Source organism: Quercus lobata, chromosome 12 (genome assembly GCF_001633185.2).
Source record: "Quercus lobata isolate SW786 chromosome 12, ValleyOak3.0 Primary Assembly, whole genome shotgun sequence".
NCBI lineage: Eukaryota > Viridiplantae > Streptophyta > Magnoliopsida > Fagales > Fagaceae > Quercus > Quercus lobata.
This window is the reverse complement of record NC_044915.1, coordinates 40,263,987-40,289,283: the sequence shown is the minus strand read 5'-3', so window position 1 is coordinate 40,289,283 and position 25,297 is coordinate 40,263,987. Positions and strand designations below refer to the sequence as shown.

General features: G+C 35.3%; 2 protein-coding genes across 2 annotated transcripts; one reads left to right on the top strand and one right to left on the bottom strand.

The window, feature by feature from the left end:
* Positions 1 to 2,527: 2,527 nt before the first annotated feature.
* On the top strand, positions 2,528 to 4,986 carry LOC115970717 (protein DETOXIFICATION 48). The gene is made up of 2 exons (XM_031090306.1): positions 2,528 to 3,093; positions 3,306 to 4,986. The coding sequence occupies exons 1-2, from the start codon at positions 2,962 to 2,964 to the stop codon at positions 4,818 to 4,820; spliced, it is 1,647 nt and encodes a 548-aa protein (XP_030946166.1). The 5' UTR covers positions 2,528 to 2,961; the 3' UTR covers positions 4,821 to 4,986.
* Positions 4,987 to 20,941: 15,955 nt separating this feature from the next.
* On the bottom strand, positions 20,942 to 24,960 carry LOC115972181 (probable beta-1,4-xylosyltransferase IRX9H). Its single transcript, XM_031092363.1, has 4 exons — positions 23,730 to 24,960; positions 21,989 to 22,238; positions 21,659 to 21,868; positions 20,942 to 21,432 (listed from the first exon to the last, which is right to left on the bottom strand). Exons 1-3 carry the CDS (start codon positions 24,539 to 24,541, stop codon positions 21,698 to 21,700), a joined length of 1,233 nt encoding a protein of 410 aa, XP_030948223.1. The 5' UTR covers positions 24,542 to 24,960; the 3' UTR covers positions 20,942 to 21,432; positions 21,659 to 21,697.
* Between the last annotated feature and the right edge of the window lie 337 nt (positions 24,961 to 25,297).

Sequence of the window (25,297 nt, the reverse complement as noted above, 5' to 3'; positions counted from 1 at the left end):
GAAGGTCATGGATGTGGCTCTGCCGCGCAAAGATGAAGCATACATTGGGAATATTTAGGCGGCTTCTAGTGATTTCACTAGCATGTAAAACGTACCTGTGGGCTGTGGCTGTGTATGTGTGTGTGTGTGTGTGTGTGTGTGTGTTGAGAGAGAGAGACATTTATGGGGCATCTCTGCAAGCCACAAGTTTTGAGATCAAGCAAGCATCAACCATTTACAGGAAAGGGAGAAAATGTCTTGGTGAGAGGGATGGAATCTGTGAATTTGTTCGAGTTTCTAGAGAGCATAATCTTTAGCATTTTTTCCATCTTTATTAGCAGGAAATTCTGACAGGTCTTGTCATTGTTGCAAATCCTTTTCCCCAAACTTGCATTTGTATTGTACTTTTATATTGTTATTATTATGCCAAAAAAATTTCTGATCTCCACTAGAACCTAATGTTAAAATGATTTTCCTATCAAAAAAAAAAAAAAAATGTTAAAATGATTTTTGTGATTGGCGTGGATACAAGTGAATGGCATCACCACGTGATCCTAAAAGCTTTCAATCTCTCTGATGCTACAATCTGGTGGGATGTACAATTTGATGAACCCACCTGTCAACAGCAAAAGTAATAAAGATGCTAAAAAAAAATTCAAAAACGTGTTTCAATTTATCAAACCAACTTTAGTTTTTTAATTAGAGAGGCTTAATTGTTATCCATTGGTTCTGTTGGTTTGAGTGACATATCTCTCATCTACAGCAACTTATTTATCCAGAGACACATGGGAATCTGACAATGTGGGGGAGTATGGGTTTCAGGGAAGAAATATCTTAATATTCTTATACAATAAAACAAAGGACAACTATTCTTGAAGCTGCTGCTCAAACAGTCTGAGAAGAAAAAGAAAAATTAACTGCTCCTCTTTGTTTGGGTCTGGTAATGGTAGGGTTGCTTTTTTTGTCTTACAGACATAGCCAAGTCTTTCTCTCTCTCTCCTACAGAATGACAGTCTCATCTCTGTGTTACGAGAAAGGGGATACACAATAAATGGTTGTAATTGGCGCACGTAATTGTCTCTCAGTGTTCCCTTACTCCCATCTGCCGCTTCTTCATACAGCCATTTACTGTCATCCCCATTAACTCCAAATAGTGGACCCATTCACGAACACCACCTACCTCCAATATATCCATGAAGATAAAGTGATATACTTTTTTAATAAATTAAAAAAAGAAGAAGAAGAAGAAGAAGAAGATAGTGAAAAGTTGTAAAATATAAGGATCCACTAGATTTGACACTACAGGTTTCTTATTAGTAATCCCTCCCCAAATCCCACCTGTTAAGTTCATTGGTTTACCCCCAAATTATTCTCAAATTATTCTCCAAAAAAATAAAAAATAAAAACTCCAAATTATTCTCAAACAATGCATGATTGTAAAGTTGTAGCAACACCCAACCATACAAATCAGATGTCTCTCTCTCTCTCTTAGCCCATCTCAACTTTCTCAAGTCTCTCATATTCTGTGATGTCTTACACCAGCTTTCCCATTACCTGGGCCCGTTAAAAAGTTTTGAGGAAGATCTAAGGATAGTGATCCTTAATTATTAGTATTAGGATTTAGGAGCTTATAGAGAGGCCCACATCAAGGTGCCACTGGAAACTGATTTGAGGATTATAAAGCTAATTTCTATGATGTTAAAGCCTTAAAAAGGATCTTAGCGGATCTCTTAATAGATCACAAATCTCAGGCCATCTCTGTTCCACTTCATTACCTAAATACTCCATTGCCCCATACAAAATATTATATTTATACCACTAAAGAACATTCTCAATCCAAAAAACTCACTGCCCCAAACAAGTAAAAGCAAAAGGGTAATTAATAAAAACAGATGGGGCCTGAAAACTGAATTTACACCAAGCTTGTCACCTCAAACTGGGCAAGTAGTTTAAGCAATGTTTGGGTGCTCAAATGGTTCGAGACAACAAAAAGAGTCATTCTCGGTGTGGGTTTTCTCACATGAGTTGTGCAAGAATGGAACATGCATGCTTGCCCTAGAACATGCAAACATTCCAAGTTAACAGCCAGCCATCGTCAAATAAATCCACTAAAAATAAAAGAAAAATAAAAAGTCAATATATAAATATGCTCGGGTCACTTCACAAGTAGGCTAATTTGTCCTGAATCTCTTCCACTTTGCATCCCAAGATAAACTTTTTTATCTTTCTTCGTACAAAAACAACAACCCAAAATTGGGTTTTAAAGATTATCCAATTAAGCTAAGCTAAAAAGTTTGATTAAAATTTAAACTAGTGTAAACGCACCACCAAGGAAATGCCAAAAGAGTGCCACCATTATCAAATAAAAAAAACAAATTACTGATTTGCCGGTAGAACACTAATATCCCCACCAGTCATCTATCTTTTATTTCACCATCTTATTAGTACTAAAGGTAAGATTAGAACTCCGCCCCCCACCTCTACTACACTAAGCAAATACTAAATACTTGCTCTCTTTCTCTCTCTCTCTCTTTTAATTTTCAACTCCCTCCACCCAAACCGCTTTAAATATTGATCGAAGAGAAAGAATATACATTATACAGTGAAAGCTTAATAGTGTTTAGAGGGAGACAGAAATTGGGGGGTCTGCAAAACCACATAAAAGCATTTTTTTGTATGGAGTATAGAAGCCTTGCTTTGCTTTTCTTTTATCTAATTCGATCTCTTTGATAAATTGACACGTTCCTTACTCCTTAGAACCGAAAGCAGGGCCCAATATATATCTCCATGTATATATATAACCCTATCCTCCATCCACCCCTTCCCATATTCAGAGCTCTCACCCTTCCAACAAAACAGAAGAACAGCACAAAACTATATAGCACAAAAGCCACAATACAAAGGTTATACTTTTCCTCCTTTAGCTCATTAACACCTAGTTAGGTAGCTATTTCTCTTCTAACCTCCTTTGCCCAGAAAGCTATGTGTAACCCAAAGTCATTTTCTCCATCCTCATTGCTCTCTCAAATGAAAACCCATACCATAAATCTCAACCAATCCATGGATCTCCAGCCAGATGATCAAGAACTTCATAGGTGGCCAACTCTTTCTGAGGTAAAAAGGCAAAACATAAAGGACCCATGCACTTACTTATGAACATAAACAAACATATACGGATATATTTATATGCTGTCACTTAAAAACAGTAATGATGTATATTAAATTAAAGCAAACTCTTTTTTGTTTTTTGTTTTTTTTTGTTTTTGTTTTTGTTTTGTTTTGTTCCCTCTCTTTCCTGTTCTTACTTTTGTTTTGCACTAATTCAGGCCTTAGAAGAAATCAAAGCCATAGGGAAGATCTCAGGCCCAACAACCATCACAGGTCTACTTCTTTATTCAAGAGCCATGATCTCCATGCTTTTCCTTGGCTATCTCGGAGAGCTTGAGCTAGCTGGAGGGTCTCTCTCTATTGGCTTTGCCAACATCACTGGCTACTCCGTGATCTCAGGTTTGGCCATGGGAATGGAACCGATATGTGGACAAGCTTATGGCGCAAAACAATGGAAACTTCTCGGCTTAACTTTACAAAGGACAGTGCTTCTCCTTTTGTCAACCTCCATTCCCATCTCTTTCATGTGGCTAAACATGAAAAGAATCCTCCTTTGGTGTGGCCAAGACCAAGAAATATCTTCGGTAGCCCATACTTTCATTCTCTTTTCCATTCCTGACCTTTTCTTTCTTTCACTTCTTCACCCTCTTCGAATCTATCTCAGGACTCAAAACGTCACATTACCTTTAACCTATTGTTCAGCTATCTCTGTTCTTCTTCATGTCCCTATAAATTTCCTTCTAGTGGTCCATTTCAAGATGGGTATTGCTGGGGTTGCAATAGCAATGGTTTGGACTAATCTCAATCTCTTTCTTTTACTTTCTTCCTTTGTATATTTCTCCAGTGTGTATAAGGACTCGTGGGTGTGTCCCAGCATGGATTGCCTTCGGGGTTGGTCATCTTTGCTGGCCTTAGCAATTCCAACTTGTATTTCGGTTTGCCTTGAATGGTGGTGGTATGAATTCATGATAATGCTGTGTGGACTTCTAGCTAACCCAAAAGCCACTATTTCTTCAATGGGAATCCTTATCCAAACAACCTCTTTAGTCTACGTTTTCCCTTCAGCTCTTAGTCTTGGAGTTTCAACAAGAGTTGGGAATGAACTAGGCGCTAATCGCCCAGCTAAAGCTCGCATTTCCATGATTGTCTCGCTTGTTTGTGCAGTGGCTTTAGGCCTAGCGGCCATGTTGTTCACAACCTTAATGAGACACCAATGGGGTCGGTTCTTTACAACCGATACTGAGATTCTAGACCTTACTGCAATAGCATTGCCAATAGCAGGGCTATGTGAGCTTGGAAATTGCCCACAAACCACTGGTTGTGGAGTTTTAAGAGGGAGTGCTAGGCCTACTATTGGAGCAAACATCAATTTGGGGTCATTTTATTTGGTGGGAATGCCTGTGGCTATTTTCATGGGGTTTGTGGCTAAAATGGGGTTCGCAGGGCTCTGGCTAGGCTTGCTTGCAGCGCAGGCTTCTTGTGCTCTTCTCATGCTATACGTTCTTTGCAATACAGATTGGATGGTTCAAGTAGAGAGAGCAAGAGAACTCACACGAACTTGTACCATGTCTTCTACTCCCTTGCCAATTTCATCAACAATATCAGAGTCTAACACTAAGAAATCAAATAACAAGGCTAATCTTGAAGAGGTATTGTGCGTTAGTGATGAGCTTGTGAAGCCAACCTCACTTGAAACAGACCCTCTCATATCTACTACTACTACTACTACTTGACATGCTGTGCATTGATGAGAGTTACCGCTTCACCATTTTTGCCCCCATATTGAGGAGCTAGCTGATGTGAAAATTATTTAGTAGAGTTCCAATAATACTTGTACTTAAGATTAAACTCTTTCTTTTATTTGATTATCTTCAACAATGTTTTTGGATTAATAATAAACGTTGTAGAATAGAAACAAAATAATTTGCACTAGTTCCATTTCCATATGCGTGCCCGTGTGTATGTGGGAAAGAGAGAGAGAAAGACAGAGAGGGGTTAAGCTGTCGGTTGTTTTTGAGGCGTGGGAAAGAGAATCTCTGCCTACCTTTCTTGTTGTTCCTTACTAAATTAGGCAACTATCTTGACTACCGAAAAAGGAAAATTAGCATAATAGAATGTAACCTTTGGCTAACACCAATCTTTATCGTAATTAAGAGTGCTTTACACCATGTAGCCGCAACAAACTTATACATCATGTGCGTTAATATTACCATTAGACTAATAAATGTTTGACCGATGGCATGCAAACAACTGAAAGAACTGATTGATATCCTAAGCCTACAATCTTTTACCTATAGCTAGGGGCAATATTCGACATGGCACGCGAACAAGATATAAAAATGACATAAAGTTAGCAACTTAAGATTAAAATTTAGTGGGTATATCATATATGTTAGATTTGGTATAACATGAATTGAACTGATTAAACATATTAAATTATTAATTCAGACAAGCGAAACCCTATTTGACTTGTTTAATTAGAGGTACAACATGAATTGGACTGTTTAGACATATTAAATTATTAATTCGGACAAGCAAAACCCTATCTGACTTGTTTAACTTGAGGTCATTTTACCAATTCATCCTTCAAAAACCCAATTATACAAACTTATAGACAAAATTTTGCTACAAATTTAGTTGTAGCCAATAGTCACAACTCTAATTTTATTCTCGTCCAAGCCCCCTCTCACCTCACCTATTAAGCAAGTGGCTTTTGGACGTGCAATTTTTATTTTAAGGAAGGACGACTATTACTTTTTGTTATTATTTTTACCACCATCCCATTGCATTCTATCATCTCGTATTGTACTGCAATGTATCAGACTAGATAGATCTATTGAGTCAGAAAAAGGGAGAAAACTCTAATTATATATTCTTCATTTTTATATTGATAGGGATTGCATTCATTCCTAGATTCACATCACTATGGATTGATTGTCCCTACCTAACTACATGGTAGTGGTCTAGGGAGCAAAAGTGCTAGAGCACGGTAGAATGAAGAGTAATAATTTCAGTAAGAGCAGCCGGACGGACTTTACTATAGTGAGTCTAGTGACTATGATTGCAATTATATTTATGTGAGTTGTGTTACCAGTTTAATAAACAATAAGTGTTCATGTTGAACTATATAATCAAATACCCATGAGTTAACATAACATGAACATGACAAGTAAAAACGAATTGGAAGTCTGATTTTTATGCAGGAATAAAGGGACTCATTTACCACAAAGCTTAATTTTAGAGTAATTCAATCATGGACTTCATTTTGAAAAGAAAAATACTAAAATTACTACAAATTTTATAACGAAATACTTATAAATTGACATGATAATAAGTATGATTGGTATCACTTGAAAAATATAATAAATAAAGAAAAATGCTAAAAATTCTAACAAATTTTACTATATAAGATTTACAAATTAATATGGCAATAAATCTTATCAATGGATTTTACCAATATAATAAAGGAGAAGGCTAGAGCTCTGACAAAAATTTTACTAAAAAAATGTTTACAGACTAATGTAACAATAAATATGATTGTTGGATTTCAACAACCTAATAAATGTGAATGTTTGAGTTGTTGTTGTTGTTGTTGTTGTTGTTGTTGTTGTTTTTTTTAAGAAATTTTTTATGGTTGATGACATATCAATTTGTAAGTTTAATATTGTAAAATTGATAATATTCCGAGTATCACTCAATTTTACTATAAAAATGTTACAAACTGACATGATACCAGCTATATACAAATAAGTCATTCAAACATTTATTTAAGGATGGTAGTAAAAATACTACGAATTTTACTATATATCATTTAATTACAAACTGGTGTAATTAATCACAAAAAGGTAATTCAAACATTTATTTATAAAAAAAAAAATGTTAAAGTTACATATTTTACTAAAAAAAACTTACAAACTAGTGTGACAAAATGTGATGAGTGAGTTTTAATTATCTAATAATAAATGTTTTGATTGTTTTTTATTTTTTATTTTTGATAATTGGTGGTATTTCAGTTTATAAGCTCTCTATATATATAATAAATTTTATAGTATCCCAAACATCCTCAGTAAAATTTGAAGTGTCTTAGCATCATCTCTGTTAAAAAAAAAAAAAAAAAAAAAAAAAGGAATCTCGTGAAATTAAGGTGTTCCCTATTGTCTGCAGTCCTTGAGAACGGACAAGAACACGTAAAAGATAAAAAGCAACAATGAGAAGACTAGCTAGAGAAAATGGACCTTATCAGAATCCACTTCAGCTCATAGGGAGCATATTGCGCCGTATCTTCACAATTTTTTTTTTTTTTTTTTTCTCGTTCCTGGTGTCTTTCACATTTGCTATCACTATGTTTTGATTACAAACAGTTTTTTAACATGTGAGGAACACAGCTAGCCTGGACTCTCCATCCTTCTCGCTCCTAAAAGATGCCTTCCTATAAAAGGTGCTCTCATCTTTAAGAAAGGCATGCATTTATGTCTAGTTTAGATGAATTTGATTTTTTTTTTTTTTTTTAAATTTTGAGAATAGAATGTTCATTTTAACAAAATTTTGATTGATAGAAATTTAATTCCTTTAATTTAAATAAAGTTAGGATTACAAAAATTTCACAACACCTTCAAATTTATTTATAGCTCATGCATAAGATATTAAAAAAAAAATTAATTGTAGATTGTGGTGGACTCAGGTGTGAAGTAGTAGGCATATTAAGTATTGTGAAATTTTATTTTGACTCTAACTTTATAATGTTTTACCAGTTATATTTGGATGATGTATAGTTAAAAACAATTAGTGTCTTATAGAACAATTTTCCTTGGAATTAATTTAGTGTTTTAACAAGGTCATAGGAAATCTAAGGTTAATTTAATTTTAATTTTAGAGAAGTTTGTAATGAACCTTTAAAAAAGTTCCTATAAATATAAGCTTTATACTAACTGGTTTGATATATTCAAAAAATTAAAAAAATTTCTCAAATTCTTAGTGGATTCCATAATTCTTTTTCTTGAATTTTTAAGTTATTTGATAAGTTTGATCTACACTATAATGACAGTGTGATGCCCTAAATTTAATTAGATAAGATTGAATTGTTATGTGTGTGTTGAATCTTACAACGGGCGTTTATTAGATAATACTTGGACTTATAAATGATTGTGAAAATATTCAATTGCAACTTGATTAGTCTTTTTGGTGTATAAGCACAAATATGATTATAACGTTTATAAATAAACACAAATTTTATCCCCTCGCTTTGCTTTTATGAATATACAAAATTCAAAATATGCAATCAAAAGTCATCTTATCTTCAATGGTAAAGATCAACTAATAAATCATGAAAGAGAACCAAAACAAAAAAAAAAAACTAAATCATGAAAGGGTAATGTAATGTCATGCATGTTGAAAAGTGAAAACCACCAAATCTTTTAACTTTAGTGATACTGCCGTACCTAAATCCGGCCCTCCCGTTGGGGAAGGTCTAGACCCTAGCTGTCTAGGTTTGAATTCCCAATAGTGCATTTTTCCTGTACTTATTACCGTAGGGGGAAGGGACCATTTGAAAGTAGATGTACAAACAAACAAGCTCGAATCACAAAAGCCTTTCCTTTGGTTTCCACTAATTTGGCCAGTCCGTGTTCTTATTCATTAAAAATAAAAATAAAATTTCCAAAACTTTATCCATTAGCAAGTACTAAGTACTTAATTACTACTACAAGGTAAGATTTTTCACTAAACTGTTTTATAATAAATATTTCAATAAACTCATCTAAAACCTAAGCTAGAATTTTCCCTTAACAAAATGTAATAAATAATATCATATACTATTGTTATTACTAACATTTAGGTTGTTTTGTGGGGGGTCCAATCATATTATTATAACATTTTTTAAAATTTTTATATATTTTTATCGTAATTAAAAAAAAAAATTGATGGTCAAAAATGGGTGAGCGGAGGGTGACTATTGTGGCAGACCTCATGGACGTGGTGACCATTGAAGCATTCACTCGTTACGAAATGTTAGATTGAGCCATAGTTACTGTTGTTCGGGGTGACAACAGACTTCACTCTAACCCCACGAGAAAATTAGCTCAAGCTAACTGCAGGAAGAAATTCTCACATTCCACCCATTAAAGTTCGAATATGGTACCTCAAGCAGTGCTACACTCTTAACACTCTTGTGCATGCATAATTGCATAGGAAGAGTTTGGGTTTTTTTTTTTTTTTTTTTTTTTTTTTGAATAAATTTGATAATAACAACAGACTATGAGTGATTTAAATTCTGCAAGATGCCTGTATTAAAAACACCAAAAAGGTGTAAATTGAGTTACATAACTTTGGCCAAATTCTTACTCATGCAAAGTGAGAAAATAATTAAAGAATGATAAAAGTTGGCAGTAGTGTGAAGTCGCTACAGAGAAAGTGGTTTGAGTGGAGGGGCCCGTGCTTCGAATTGATGAAACAAAATCAAGCTATTATTGCCTATGTCTACTTCTCAGTTGACAGAAAAATGGCAGTGACTCTGTATTTGCAGTTCCCATCCCCACACCCCACCAGACAGACCTCCACCATTTTTGTTTTTCTACAAAACCAACACACTAGTCAGTGTACTGCCGAAAGGAAGATAAATAATATACGTACGTAAACAAAATATATATACATATTACATAAGCAACAAGTTCATAATAGAGAAAAACATGGGGGCCATCTCATTGGCTGAACTAATTAGTGGTACACGCATGACCATCTGATTTTTTTTGTTTTTGTTTTTTCCTCCCCACCTTGTTCTAATCCATTTCTCACCTCACCTTTCCTTATCTTCTTTTCTGAATTTATATGCTAGTATCAAGTATCACTTTTTTGAGTTTTATGCACGTTTTAATGTTTTTAAAGGAAACGTTACAGGTTCAAATATTTCAATCATAATTATTGAATTATAAATAAATAAAATGTATCAATTTTTCTAAATTTTATCGTATTTATGATATATATATTTATATATATAAAAGTTTTTACCATTCAAGATCTGTAATATGGGATCTGAAATATTCGACCATACACATTTTTATAAAATGAAAGCTGAAATGACACCGACGAGGATTCTAATATGCTATACGATCGACCTAGCTTTATCAATAATTGATAGTAAGTTCGGGCAAAAAATACATGCATGATACGTGGGAAGAGGATAGCTAGCATAGGGTTCCAAAAGATGACCTAAAATCACAGTGGACATAGATCAAAACTAAGAAAAATGCACCGTCATTGAATTAGCACCCGTATGATTTTGCTAGCATATATATATATATATATATATATTGGTACTGAACATAAATCTTAATTATAAGATGCTTGAAGGTTGATACTCGATCGAGTAGTGTAGGCCATTTCCAACCATGCTAGTGTTCGTGCACATAGGTGTTGAAGCATCCTCAGAACTCTTCGTTAAATAGGGGCGCCCATGGCCTCAAGTGGAAGGGAAAGAGGACACCTTCACTCCTTCAAGATTTACAGTTGTACTAAAAAGCTTCTGCATCATACAGGTTACTCCGGTCCTACTAGCAACTTGGAATAATTATTGAGGACCTCTATCATTGATGCAGCTACAATAACTCAGCTTTAAAAAAAAAAATTAATAATAATAATAATAAAATGATTTTAAAACATTTAAATTTCAAGTTTCACACGTCTTAAAATGATAAATGGAAAACATCTGATTAATATAAAATTTGGTGTAGCTTAAGAATGGATGAAAAAAAAGAAAGTCAAATTTAATGCACAAAACTCTTCCTTTTAGGGGGTTTGAGAGAGATCTTGGTAAGTAACATTCTCATATGTTGAGAATGAATACAACTTATAATCCAATCTTAGAATTTTCAACACATTAAAGTGATATAAGATGAATATATATATATATATATATATATATATAACACTTTCAGTTTTTACATCACAGAGGATGAAATCATCCTAGCTACTAGCAACATAAAATGATTGAGGTCCTTGGCATTGGTGGAGGTATCTTAATAAACTTGACAGATGTTTGCCTACTATAACAAAATAGCTAACCTCCTTAGACATCTTAATGTCTAAAAATAAAATAATTCAAGAACAAGCAGAAAAAGAAGAGGTTCAATATTTAAAGGTTAGACCGGGATTCAACTAAAAGTTGAACCATCATAACATTATAAATAAATAATATGCAAGTCTCACTAAAAAAAAAACAAGAGAAGAAAATGTTTTAAAAAGAAGTGTTGCAAGCCCCATATTAAAAGAATGAAGATCAGAGGTTTTAATAAGAAGTGTTACAAGTCCCACTTTAGAAAAATGAATAAATATGTTATACTTTTTTTCCTATAATTAGCATATTCCTTTAAGGAATTCAAGAACTGAATGTATGGGCTAACTTTTATTAAGCATCATATTCTTAATTAAATTTTTTTTTTTTTTTTTTTGAGAATCTATTCTTTATTTAATTGAATGGCTTTTCTCAGGAAAAAAAAATTTGAATGGCCAATTCCATTTATTCTTGACAACAACAACAACAACAACAACAACAACAACAATAATAGTAATAATAGGTTTAAAAAAAAAATACAGGTTTCCAATATAAATAAAGCTCCTACAAATGTTCGGCACATACAATAGATGGCTCAATACAATGACGGGTCCATTCACAAGTCAAAACAAGCTTACACTTACCTTCACCCAAAATGTCACAGCAGGTGTCGTTCATATATACTTTATTCTCTACTCTGCTAGTTTCTCTCTTATTTCCAAGAAGAGTCACTGTTCCCTTGCAATGTGTCTCATGACAATGTGTCTCATGAAGACTGTAGAGTCAACCACAAAGTATATAGTATATATGATATATTGGTCGAAGTTTCACCGCAAGTACTTCTGCGACAATCATGGTTAATCTCATTCTATCTTCAATTGTTTAGTTTCCTCCTACTTATTAGAATAATTGGCTCTTCTTTGTCTCAGTTAATTTGCTGCATGCGAAGCACGCATTTGTTGATAACTTTCTTTCTTCTCTTCAACCTTTCCTCTTCAAAAACAAGGAGCACGTACGATGTTGGCAAACTATTGAACACTACAGTAACTTGCATTTTGTTCCACTAGTAAAATTTAGATACAATAACACTAAATTTCTTTGTTAAATTCAAACATATAATTGTATAGAATTTAATTACCTTTGAAAAATATAATATTGCTCGTATTTTATTGATTAATAGTTAATACAACTATGTGTTTGAATTTAATTTAAAAATCTAATGTTTAGCACTTAAGAAATTATACTTAAGTTTTACCCTTGTTCAACAATGTGTTTAGTGTTAGCAAGTTTTGGCAATGAGTTCCATTTGGTTTACATGATCTTCTACATGCTCAGTTTCTCTCATAAAAATTAATACCGAGGTTATCAATAGTAATTGTATGTGAATATCAGATTTATGGCCATATTTGGCCTCTGGTGACTGAATCATTTTCTTTGGGAGGTCTTGAATTCAATAATGTCGTCTTTCATATGGCATAAAAAATTGAAGCCTTTGCTAATGAGCCATATACCTCCCATCTCTCTCTCTCTCTCTCTCTCATTTTGATTGTCTGAGTGTCATTTTGGTCGGTTGTGGTTTAGGTGGTATTAGATTGTATAGTGTCCTTTAATGTATGAGTAAGTAAGTATGATATGTGGCATTTTGAGTAAAATTACATCTATAATATTTTTACAGTAAATTTTAAGTGATAGGTTGTTATTGGTTTTAGTTTGAATCTACTATTGACATCTCTTTTTTGTCTACTAGTAACAACATGCTACCTAAGATTTGTTGTAAAAATATTGTGTATTTAGCATTACTTAAAATGTATTTAACTTTAAATTTTAATTCTATATATTAATATGACACTTTTAAAGCTATGTATACAAATATATATCTTGATGACTAATAGGCTAATAGTTAATAGTTTATCTGACTAAAAAATATACCACCTGCCGCCAATATATCTTATTATAACTTAATGTATTAAAATAATAAACCCACTTCAATTCACCAAACAAATTCTACTTGCCCTTAGATATATTAATGTTATCTTCTCCAAGAAATGCAAAATAAACAAATACTTTGTTTCTGGTAAACCCCCCCCCCCCCCCCCCCCCCAAAAAAAAAGAAAAAAAAAAGAAAAAAAGAAAAGAAAAGTAATAAAAATTGGTAATCTTTTTCTATATGGGAATCTCCTCTCATTGGCTCCTATAATGGGATATAGACATGGCCATCAATATCCAGCTCATCATTTTTAACTTGGGGGATCGAATAATCAGGCCACGTGTCTGTGAAGAAATATCAAATATACTATTTTATTTCTCTTTCTCTTATTCAGTAACTGTCCGTTGAAAAGTTGACAAGTGTCTTGCATCTCCAGCCACTTTTCCATAATCTAGTAGTCCACTGATAGCATCATTTCCAAGGATTAAAGAAACAACATTCAAATGCCGCCCCATTGGTTGAATTTAGTGGTAGGGTTTTATGCACCAAAGATTTCAACAACATAAAAAGAAACCATAAAATAGTAAATAAACAAAGGATTTATAAAAGTTACAAAAAGAATTCCTTAACATGTTTGATGTATGAATTTTTTAATAAAAATTGCTTAAATTTAGCAATTGCATATATGCTCATTTCTCCATAAGTGTCATTTCAAAAACCACCCCCCTTTGAGAAAGAGACAGAGAGAGAAATGTATGTGTGTGTGAGTCTGTGGGTGAGTGAGTGGCTCTTCTTATCTCTTTGGTGCATGAGTGATAGATTAGGAAGCTGTGGTTTTTGTGGCCACTACCCACTAAGGAGAGCTTTTACTATAACAAGTTTTGAGGACATTCTTCTCTAGGCAAAGAAAAAAAAAACCTTTGTGTCAACAGCCCCAACTCATTTCGATTCCACCCCAATTTGCCGAAAGTTACAATTATTTTAAAGCTAATTTGCCTAAAATAGTGAGCTGTTGTCTCATTTCTGCAATGCATGCATGGATGGCCCCCCCCTCCCTCTATTCTCCTCTTATAGGGAGTGACCCCATATATTTGATGCTCTTGCACCTGGCAAATTCTTGATTTACGGTCCACAATTCTTGTCAACCTATTCCATTGTACGGTCTAGATATCCGCAGCCATTGCCCATTTCCACGATGGAGATGCATGCACTTATCCTCATTGTGTTCAATTTGCATGGATATATTCGACTATAGTCAGTACTAACATACATATATATAGAACCTGTGTATGATCCATGATGGTAGGCTCAAATTACTTATTTAAAAAAAATATATATATTCAAGTTCAAACCAACATTTATCATATATGTATACACGTGTATATAATATACATAAATGTTGGGATTCGGTTTAAGAATATTAAGAGGTGTTAACTAATTAAATTATAAAACTCTTTGGCAGAAAGAAAATGATGAAATTTTGCTAAATTATACACTCCTCTAAAAACTAATGTAGATTTTTGGAGTATATCTCCATTCAATCAACCGAAGAGGCAGTCATAATTAAACTCATATTGCTTCTAGCTAGAAACCTAGTTGTAAAGTAAAAAATGTATTGATAGGAGCGTGATACAGTTTAACATGCCGTGCTGACCAAAAGAACTCCAATTCAATTCAAAGATGCCAATCTTGTGGCAGTAGCATATACTTAGTCACACAGATAACTTCGGTTCCGTAATGGCTTTCTTGTTAAGGGGTCCCCTTGCATGGATGCTTAATGTTGGACCCTTTTTTTTTTTTTTCAAAGGCAAATCCACTAAGGGACCAACACGTTGGAGAGCTTCATTAGAGTTCGTCACAAGTTGGGCCTTGGTACCATTTATAGGGAACAAATATTGTCATTTGTAGGGCATAGTTTGCTCTCAATAAGACTATGAAGGTTTGAAAAATTAAGAGTAATTCTTGTCTCTTATGATAAAATATATATATATTTGTTTTCAGTTCCTATATATACTTGAACCCCCTCCAAATTAGAAAGTTTCAACAACTTCGAAAATATGTAGTCGACCCACTTCGTGTTATCTCTCTCACTCACTTATGACTCAAACTAAATGGAGTTTTTAATATCTTGGCTCGAGAGCCAATGAGATCAATGTGATAAGAACTTGTCATCATTGACAATGAGCCGCGCACTTTTGCCACTAATATTGGCCAAAAGATGAGAGAAAATATACATGTTTGTTTATTTCCAAAGGATTAGAGACAACAACGCAAAGCATTTTTATGAATAACACGTGGATATATAATTAAGAAAGGTCGGAGAACTAAGTCCTAATCATGATTTGAATTCAACTTTCTTTCCTTTGAAGTGAAAAAGAAGTAAATTAAAGATATCTGCAACCCCTCAAACTTTAGGTTTTGACATTTAGTTTTGTTTTGATACATATAGTGTTTGACCATTTCCATTAGTTTTTGGAATATGACTTTCTGTCTTAGTTGGTACCTTTAGGACTTATACATGCTTACTTTGAACAACCAACTAATGAGCGTGGGAGAGAAAAGTTGGAAAAGAAGTCCAAGAAGCTATGAACACCAAGAACATTCCTTTTTCTTGGTGGGTTTATTACAAAGGTCAAAATCCCAGGCCACTATGGAAATTGCTTTACCATTAAAGCACCTTTTCTTTTTTTTCCCTTGTTTTTTCCCCTAGTTTCAGCTGCTTGATAATGATGACCTCTAATGTCCGAGTCAAAGTGTGGTCAGATGTTCAACAAAGCTAACAATCGGCACAAAGAGACACGTATTTGGGCCTTGAGTGATCAAGGAACTTGTTGAACATACGCAATCATGCCCCATTGGCAAGTTCTTTATGTTAGTAGCCAATAACATAAATATCTCTATGGTTACGTTTCAAGGAATTTATGAAACACTCTTCAGCATTTGTGAAAAAAATCAACTAGTTGTTTCTTTCAAGTAAGGTGTCAATTGAGATTTGAGTCTAGCTAGGGCATTAGTACTCTTGACCATGAATACTACGGAAGCATGCTTGATGTGATATACATTGAACCAATCATGAGCTGTTTAGCTAGTCCAAATTTGCAGTATTCTAGAACTTAAGAATATAAACGTGTAAGAATTTTGTGCTACGAAGAAATTAGCTACCAAGAGATGGAATGTTTCCTAGGCACCAACACGATCTCCTCCATTTTATTTGAAATTGAAAAGGTATATTTTTCGGATAAGATTTTATGTTTTTAGATTTAGTAGTGTACAGAATACATGTTATTTAATGCTATTGTGTGACCTCCATCAATATGATTTAATGTCTAATTACTTTCACATGGAAATTAAATTATTGAAATATTAACTTAAGAGTATTATCAATGCTACACTAAATTATTAACGAGCTGAATGTTACAGGGAAAGTGATTTTTTTTTTTTTTTTTTTTAAATCGATAGTTTGAGGAGGATGAATTTGAACCTTGGATATCTCTTTTAGAAACATTAAGAAATACCAATTAAGTTGCAAAGCAAATTATTATGGGAAAAATGAATTGAATATAAATTGAGCATACATTGGATTGGACCAAATCATATGTTCAAATTTTGTGTAAATTTCTATGTCAAAGCTAGGGTTGTTCATGGAATTGAAATCCTGACAATATTGACCACTCCATCAATGCCAAATTTATTCTAGGTGATTTTTGACACTATGCTTGGTCAGTGTCAAGTTTTAAAACTCAAACTCCTAATCGTTGAATAATGAGTTTAGACACCTGTCATCTGTTTAATCTAACTCGTCTATATATATATATGTGAAAGCAATGTTTGGCAAGTGGCCCGATTGTGTCGGTCGATGTCAGGTTCCTCTCGTCTCAATTTGACATATTCAAATCAAGTGGTGGATGGACCCTTAATCCAACTAAACCCAACTTGTGAACATCCATCAAAGTTCCAAAAATAGATTTATCTACATAAATTGATAATACTCTCTAAAGAATTTCATAATGAGATAACAAACATCTTCCCTCGTCCTTAAATTTTCTGAATATATTGCGTGTCAACTAGTATTTTTTCCCATTTAGAGCTAACTTATCCACCAAAAACTCATTATTATTTTGATAGATGACAAAAACATTTCATCTTCCGATGGCTTTTTATTTTGGAGGCGAACCTTACCACACACACAAAAAAAAAAAAAAAAAAAAAAAAAAAAAAAAATTGTAGGCGAACCTACAACAATTTTATAAATAAATTATTCCTATCTCATTTCTTTTGGTTCTGGGAAAAATGATATCTGTGGGGCCCAAAATTTGAGATCCCAGCCCACTTTACATTCGGGGCCCAAAGCCCAGGCCGAGGAGCCCTATTACCGAGGACGTATGATGAAAGCCCCGCAAAGGCTCAAGGATGTGGCCGAGGATGATCTCACACTTAACACCTCACAAAACGTCTGAAGAAAATGACAAACTCAGTACAGGGGCAGGACAAGAGAGAAAACTGCCAGCATTGCAGTATGGAGCCCCGCACCTGACAGGCCCATACTTTAGACCATGCTGTTTAATCTTTCCCAACCACCCCCAACCACTCGGATGTACGGATGGATAGGACGAGTCTATACCTCAAAAAGCAAAACTTACACGTGGACACAAAGGGAGAAGCAAACACTAGTATAAAAGGGAAAGAAAGTTGAGAGAAGGGGAGGGAGAGGAAAAAGGATCCTACAAAAGAGAAGAACGGAGAGAAGGTGATGCTCCTCGGACTAAGTCCGAGGACTCAAACCCTCCGAGCTACACCGATGTAAAGCCTAGCTATCCTAGTCAAACCTACCTTCGTATGAGCTTCCATGAAAATCATGACTAACTGCCGTCCAACGACCAAGGACCAGCCTTTCTATCCCACTCTCTATGAATTATATTGTTCGGGCCTTTTACTTATGAGCCCAACGTCATTCTTGGGTCGTTAAAAATTGTGTCCCTACAATATCAATGCTGTACCTTGTTTAGAGGCATTTTGGTGAAAGAAATTTCCCCAAATAATTAGAAGCACAACATGATATTAAAGTGTAGTCCTAATGAAAAGATGTGTTAAATTCAATCCATTTATGGAAGAGGAAGAATACCTTCCATGAGAGAGAGAGAGAGAGATTTCTTTTTCTTTTTTCTTTTTCCCCTTTTTTATTATATGTTTATCATTTAGATTTACTTATTTTCTTCAAATCTAACTTCACATCTCCCATGGGCTCAAGGTGAAATGCAATTATCTTCTTCAATGATTGTTGGGCTTTGGCCTGTTCCTACAATGTTAGGTGCTTAAAACGGAAAAAATTGGACCCCTGTCTATTCCATAATGCCAGATTTGCTATTTCTGGGCTTTAGGTTATTTTATTTTTTCCTAAAAATAAAATTGATTAGTGATCCATCAAATCCAACTATTGAATCCACGATGGACACCCACAATTATCCTACAGTAAAAATATTTGATCTTTAGTTTCTTTAGTCTTTGAACCCCAAAATTTTCCTACAGTGAAAAATTGGCCTTAAATTACAATTGATTAGCATAAATTTTTAGGTGAAACAAATGTATCAGTGGCATGGTTTTCTTTTGACTCTAGGCAAGTTATGTAAAGGGTGCCCAGTGCACTAGAGAACTTCTGAAGAGATTTGAGCCATAAAGACTCTTTGTGTGATTTCCACTATCCAATGCATGATAATAATGCTTGTTACTATGTTGTCAGTTGTCACTTCCCAGTATCAATCTCGATGTTTGTGGTGTCTTACATGAAATTAGGCTAAGAGCATTCTCATCAGGTGTTCTATAAAAATGTCATTTTGACACATCAAAAATACTACTTTATTATTTTAACACACCATTTTATAATTCACCGTACATCTCATATTTTATTCTTTAATTCTATACATTAAAATAATATATACAAATATTAAAATAACATTAAAAAAAACTAACAATATATAAAAATACAGAATAAAAAAAACCCACTACAACCTACAACCCACCCTTGCTGCCAGCACCCATCAACGCCCCACATCCCACCCAGCCACCGCCTCACACCAAAACCACCACATAAACACCCAAAATCAAACCCACCACATTAGAACATCACAACCAGAACAAAATCTGTTGTCTATCTTTTATTAAAATAAAAATAAAAATAAAAAACACACACACACACACAACCCAAGCAGCCGCATCCCACACACCCACCCACTGCCGCCACCAACCCACCCATCGTCGACCCATCCATTAGAACCCATCCACAGCCCAACCCACCACCACCGAATTCGCCCATCGCCATCGCAACCCACCCACAGGCCGACCCACCCACCATTAAATTTGCCCATCGCAACCCACCACCACCAATCCGCCCATCACCATCTGAACCCACCCATTGCCGAACCCACCCATCAAATCATTGCCAAAAAAAAAAAAACCACAACTACAGAAATCGACATCAAGTCGAGGAGGTGGCGCAACAAGGTTGAGAGGAAGAGAGAAAAGCAACGAGAGTGAGAAGAAAAAAGAGTGAAAGAAGAAAAGAGGAGAGGTTGATAGGAATGTCTGAGGAAGAGATTGATGAGAAATGAGAGAAAAAAGAATAAAGTGATGAGAGAGGAGAGAGGAGAGAGAAAAGAGAATAAAAATAATAATAAAACTTTTACTATTTATGTCCATATGCTTTCATTTTTGAGATTGTACCGGTGACTCATGTCAAATATTTTGACATTTAGAACACCTATTGTGAGTGGTTTTTTAGTGTATGGTGTGCCAAATGCCAAATATTTGGCATTTGACACTCCTAATGGGAATGCTCTAAAAAACCCCATTGCTATTTGCTACCCAAAAGCTTAGCAACAGCCTAAGCTGAGTTCAGTCCAACGCATTTAATCTTGAAGGTCGTTTCAAATATGAGTGGGTCTAACTGGATTACAAAATTCTATATGTCCCTTCTGTGGCAGGAAAAAAGAAGAAGAAAAACGGTGTATTCCATTCATCTTCTGTTGAAGTCTTTCCATCAAATTTTAGGACGCAATCTGGGGAGTGGGGAGACAGTGGGTGAGTAACAGCTAAAAGCTTAGTTGGAATTTGGAACAATAAATCTAAGTCTCAGTGCAATATGATCATTTTTACTAAAAAATAAGTGGGCCAATTCAGTTGGGCTTGTGCAGTTGTGGTCCGGAATAGTTTTCAAAGCGACAAGTCCACATGAAAATATATCTAAGTAAAAAAAAAAATTTTATTAGTATACTTTAATCGTCGATCAAAGATAGATTCTTAATTCAGAACTTAAATAAAATGCTAAAATTACTATCAATTTTATTACAAACTGACACGACAATAAATTAGATTCGGATGACTTCAATTGACAAAAACCATAAATAAATATCTGAAATTTATTTATTTATTTGTTGTAATTGATGACACATTAGTATGTAAGGCTAAAACTTGTTATGCCTAGCACCACTCTTAACTTAATAGGAACCAAACATGAAGATAGGAGCAAAATGACCTCTTTTGTATGCAAAAGTAGAAAAGCGACTTATATGCAGAAGATCAAGACGTGGGTATCCACCATTATTGTAGCATCAATTACTGGAGATTGGTTCAGGTTAACATGTTGTGGTTTGCCTGTCCTAGCAAAAGGGGGAAAAGAGAATTTTGTTTGTAATTAACGGTAGCCAATTTGAAACTAGTATTGGAGAGGGAGGGAAAAGCTTGCACCAGCATTGTCTAATACATTATACATATTTCATCAATAAGATAGTAAAGAATGGATAGGCAGATAGTGACTGGTTCTACGCCCAGCAACCAATAAAACATGTTAGCCCCATCAAGGGGTATTCCAAGCACATTTGCGCAACAAATTTCTATTCAAGGTGTGGCTTTTTATAAAATGAATGTCAACAAAAGAAGGTAAGTGAATTACCTTCAATGTAAGGAAAGAGTATCTGTTTTGCAAGAACAATTCCTCGAACAGATTAGCTTAGAAGGTAAATTACAATAATGGACGTGTTGTCCTTGCTTGTTTTTTATACAAGGCCTACATCACATACAGAGTAGGGTTCCACAACAAGCCTTACCCCACAGCAGACACGATTTGGACTGGTGGGGGTGAATTGCTTTTAAAACCCAGAAAAAACAAGCATCATAACTCTACAACAAAAACGGATTCGTTTCCGTTTCTGTGAAAGAATATCATAGCAGGAAAATTTCTACAAACAAAAATCATATATCTTCTACTTCTTTGTCATTCCCAGGAGATCATAAATAATTGCTTCTTAATGCTGATGGTGGTAAACTGCGGTAATGATCCATTCAGGCTCAAAAGTACCACCAGCGTTAAATATGGGAAACGCTGTCACGAACGAAAGCAGGAGTTAGATTAAACGAATTTGTTCTTGTCAATGTCATTGCCTGAATATCCAATGAACTTTGTTTTCTTTTATCATGTTTTCTTCCCTTATATTTCAAATTGTTAGGGGGGGCAACATTAATCACTTGTTCTCTCTCTTCCATTACTTCAGGGACAGGTCAAAGTCAAATATTACAAATGTAAAAAGTACAGAACAATTAAATCTCACCTCTCTCAACCCATCAAAATTGCAATAATGAAGTTTGGTTCATTTAATTGGGAGAACAACATCGAGGTTTTTCTGAAGCAGCCAGCCTCTGGGGTAATCAAAATGACGAGCTCCCAAATGAAGATGCCAGTTCATTATCCTTGAACAACCAGGCGGTGAACCTTCCATTTGACTTTCATCTTCCACCACTTGCTCTATAAATGTGGTCTCCTGTGAAAATATGAAGTCAGTCCACAAAGTCCATATATTCCATAATTATTTTTTAGCATGTAGCTACTTTAACATGATAATGCAAATAATATCTAGAAGAAGCAACAGCACGATGAATACCTGGAAACCCTCCTTCACCGAGTCTAACTGTCGAATTGGAACTGAAGTGGGGCGTTTCCATCTCTTTGGATCCCACAAGATTGTACTATTAAAAGCAAATCCTGACATATCAACGTGAAACCTGCGAAGCTTCTTACTTTTCTCATTTGTATGCCATCCAATAACTTGACTCCCATTGCACACAGGACCTTCCAATATGGCCTTGTTTTTACTTTGTGCAAGCATAGCAACAGGCCAAGTTCCAAACCGGCTACATAGCAAGTAGACCAATATTACATTTAGCAAGAAAAAGGTTGGTAGAGTACGATGCAATTCTAACAACAAAGTTTCAACATTTCTAAAATTCTATGACAGTGTAGTCACAATGAATAAATATTTATCAACATTTTCTCAAATCACAGAGAATGGTGATCCTCATTTTCATTCAAAAATAATAGCTTATATCAATGACTTTGAATCCCTCGTCTACTCAAAAAGCCACTATTCTTAAATAAAGTTGCTTCTCTCCTGCTGAAAGTGTTACTGCAGTTTATTGTTCGTTTGGATGAGCTTATTCCCATCAAATAAAACAAAACAAAACAAAACAAAAAAAGGATTGATGGAAATAAGCTCACCCAAGGCAGCATTAATGGCTTGTTTAGATTGAGGAGAAGTAGAGGAGAGTAGAGTAGAGTAGAGTAGAGTTGGCCCCCTCAATAGAAATAAGCCATAAAGAAAAAAAAGAAGGAGATGCATGGAGTAAAGAAATGATTCAATGTACACAACGAACAATAAAATTAGAAACATTGAACCTCATAAATGTTATACCATTACAGGATTGCAGCATCAGATACTCCACAATTCACAACTTTTAGACTGAAAGATTTATGTCTTAATAAATAAAAGGTTATATCCAGTGCAACAGTTCCCACTTTTGTGGGGTTTAGGAGGGGTGATTGGTAGACAACCTTACTCCCTTATTCTTAGGAGAGGTTCCTAGATTTATGTCAGAATCAATAATGTGAAAACTAAAACTCTAAGCCAAACAATTTATTTTCTCTAACGTAGGTGTCCATAGCTCTTCAAGAGCCCAACTATTACCTTAATTGTGTGTAGTTCTCCCATCCACGTAATTACAGGGAAGAATCTCTTGGGGTTGGTCCTAAAATGTTGGCTAGGAATTTTAAAGTCAAGACCTCATAGACCTCATGAGACCTCAAAAACCACTAGATCAACCTCTTCGCAATCCTACGCCAAACATATTATATTTCTCTCTCTCTTTTTCCCCTTTCATTGGGGGGTGGGACTTGAATAAGTCAGATTTCAAGCTTCAATACAATTCATGTAGGCAAGAGTGTAAAAACCACTTAAACGCTGTGTTTGCGTGAGTCTGGAACACACATTCTGGACTCCTAATATTGAGTAAATGAGAAGTTTTTTTTTTTTTTAGAAAGAAAGATTTAATGTTTATATTGTTAACGGGTTAAGGCCCATAATTATTGTTATTCAAAGCAACCAATTCACATTATTCTCCTACATCTCCCACATAGGCAACTTTAACTTAAATCCTCAACCAAAACATACCACAAATACTTGCTCAGCTTTCAATTCAGTTTGTAAATAAAGAAACTCCTACCATTTTGCCAAAAATACACACAACAAATATCTATTATCTAATCCAGTTATCAAATTCGAAATTAACGGAGTATCCAAAAATAGACATTTAAAAAAAAAATTATAATAAAAAAAAAAAAAAAGTTACCTAATGTTTCTCAAGCTGTGGAACAAGTGGAGTGAATAAATATTATCGTCATCAGCAAAGTAAACGATACCGTCTAGTCTGTGGCGTTGAATGTGATCCAAAGCAGTGTTCCTCTGATGCACGCCTCGGTCCTTCACATTTGTGCTGTTGTTAACGCACACCAAGTGTCTGTACATGACACCGGTTTTTCTCAGTATCTCCGCGGTCTCAAACGACGCCGTGTTCATCTCCACCACAATCCAAAGCAGCGGCGGCGGCACGAGACGGAGCACCTGGCTCAGTCTGATCAAGTAGTACGCTTGCGAAGCTCGGTTGTACGTTGGCGTTACAATTATCAGTTGCTTTCTCGGCACGAAATCGAACCGCTCCGATTCTTTGAAATTCGGTTTAGCGTTGAAGCTTACTTCGGCGAGCTTCAGATCGACGACGCGGTTCGATTGAGGCGGCGGATTGATCTCGAAGGAGAAGTCGTGGTTTCGACTAATGGAGGCTGCTTCGTCGTCGTCGTGGTGGTCGTGGCCGAAGGGAGATAGACCTAGAAGGAAACCTAAGAGGAAGAAGAAGAAGCAGCGGTAGAGGAAAGTCCTCGGCCAGCTATGGTGGTGGCTGTGAGATTTACGCGGCGGATGTCGGTGGAGGTAAAAGAGCTCGCCGATTAAGCGGCGGACTCTGTCTGCGAACGCCGCGAATGCCGGCAACGGCGACGAGTACTTGGAACCGCCGGAGTGCTTCGGTGAGGTCGAGAATGGAGTCCCGCCGTTCTGGTACGACCGATCGTGATACGGCGATAAAGTCCGGCGGATCGACGCCATTAATAGTCGCTTTCACATAGGAAATTATGAAGGAAAAAAAAAATCCAGTACAAAAGATAGGTTTCTTTTTGGTAAGTTATGAATAAAGATTAGATTGAAGTTGAATTGGACGATTAATTAGTAGAGAAATTTGGATAGGAGAGTGAAAATTTTTGGGTATAAATTGAGGGAAAATTGGATTTGAATTTGAGAGATTAGTGACAGAGAGAGAGAGAAAGAGAAAGGCGGCTGAGATCTAGGCTTTGGCTATGTTAAGAGGAGAGAGAGAGAGAAAGGCGCTTGGTTTTGAGTTTTACCGCGGAGACAGAGAGAGACGGCGTTGATGGGTTGGGTAGGGTTGGGGGGACCTGACCAGGGTTCGAGTCGGTGGTGCGCAATATACGGTCCAGCTAATCGGGCACACCGGGATTTTTTGATTATTTAAACAATTTTATACGTAACGTGTGTGATGTGTGCCAATGGAGTTGTGACACGTATTTTGAGTTTGACAGCAAGGTGGTGGTAAACGTTGTCCAAAAAAAAGTGATTACTGTGAATTTGCATTATCATGAGAATTGAGAGGTTCGTTTTGTTTTGCTTGTGGGTGGGTTTAATGATTAGGTAATTACTGACTGTGTCAATGTGTTTTTTGATTGTTTTTAATAAGTGGGGGAGTGGGAGTGGGAGTGGGAGTGGGACTGTGGGAGTGGGTGGGAGAGAGGTTTGTGGTTTCTTTCTTTGTTTCTTCTGGTCATTTCTTCCACAAATTTGGTGCGG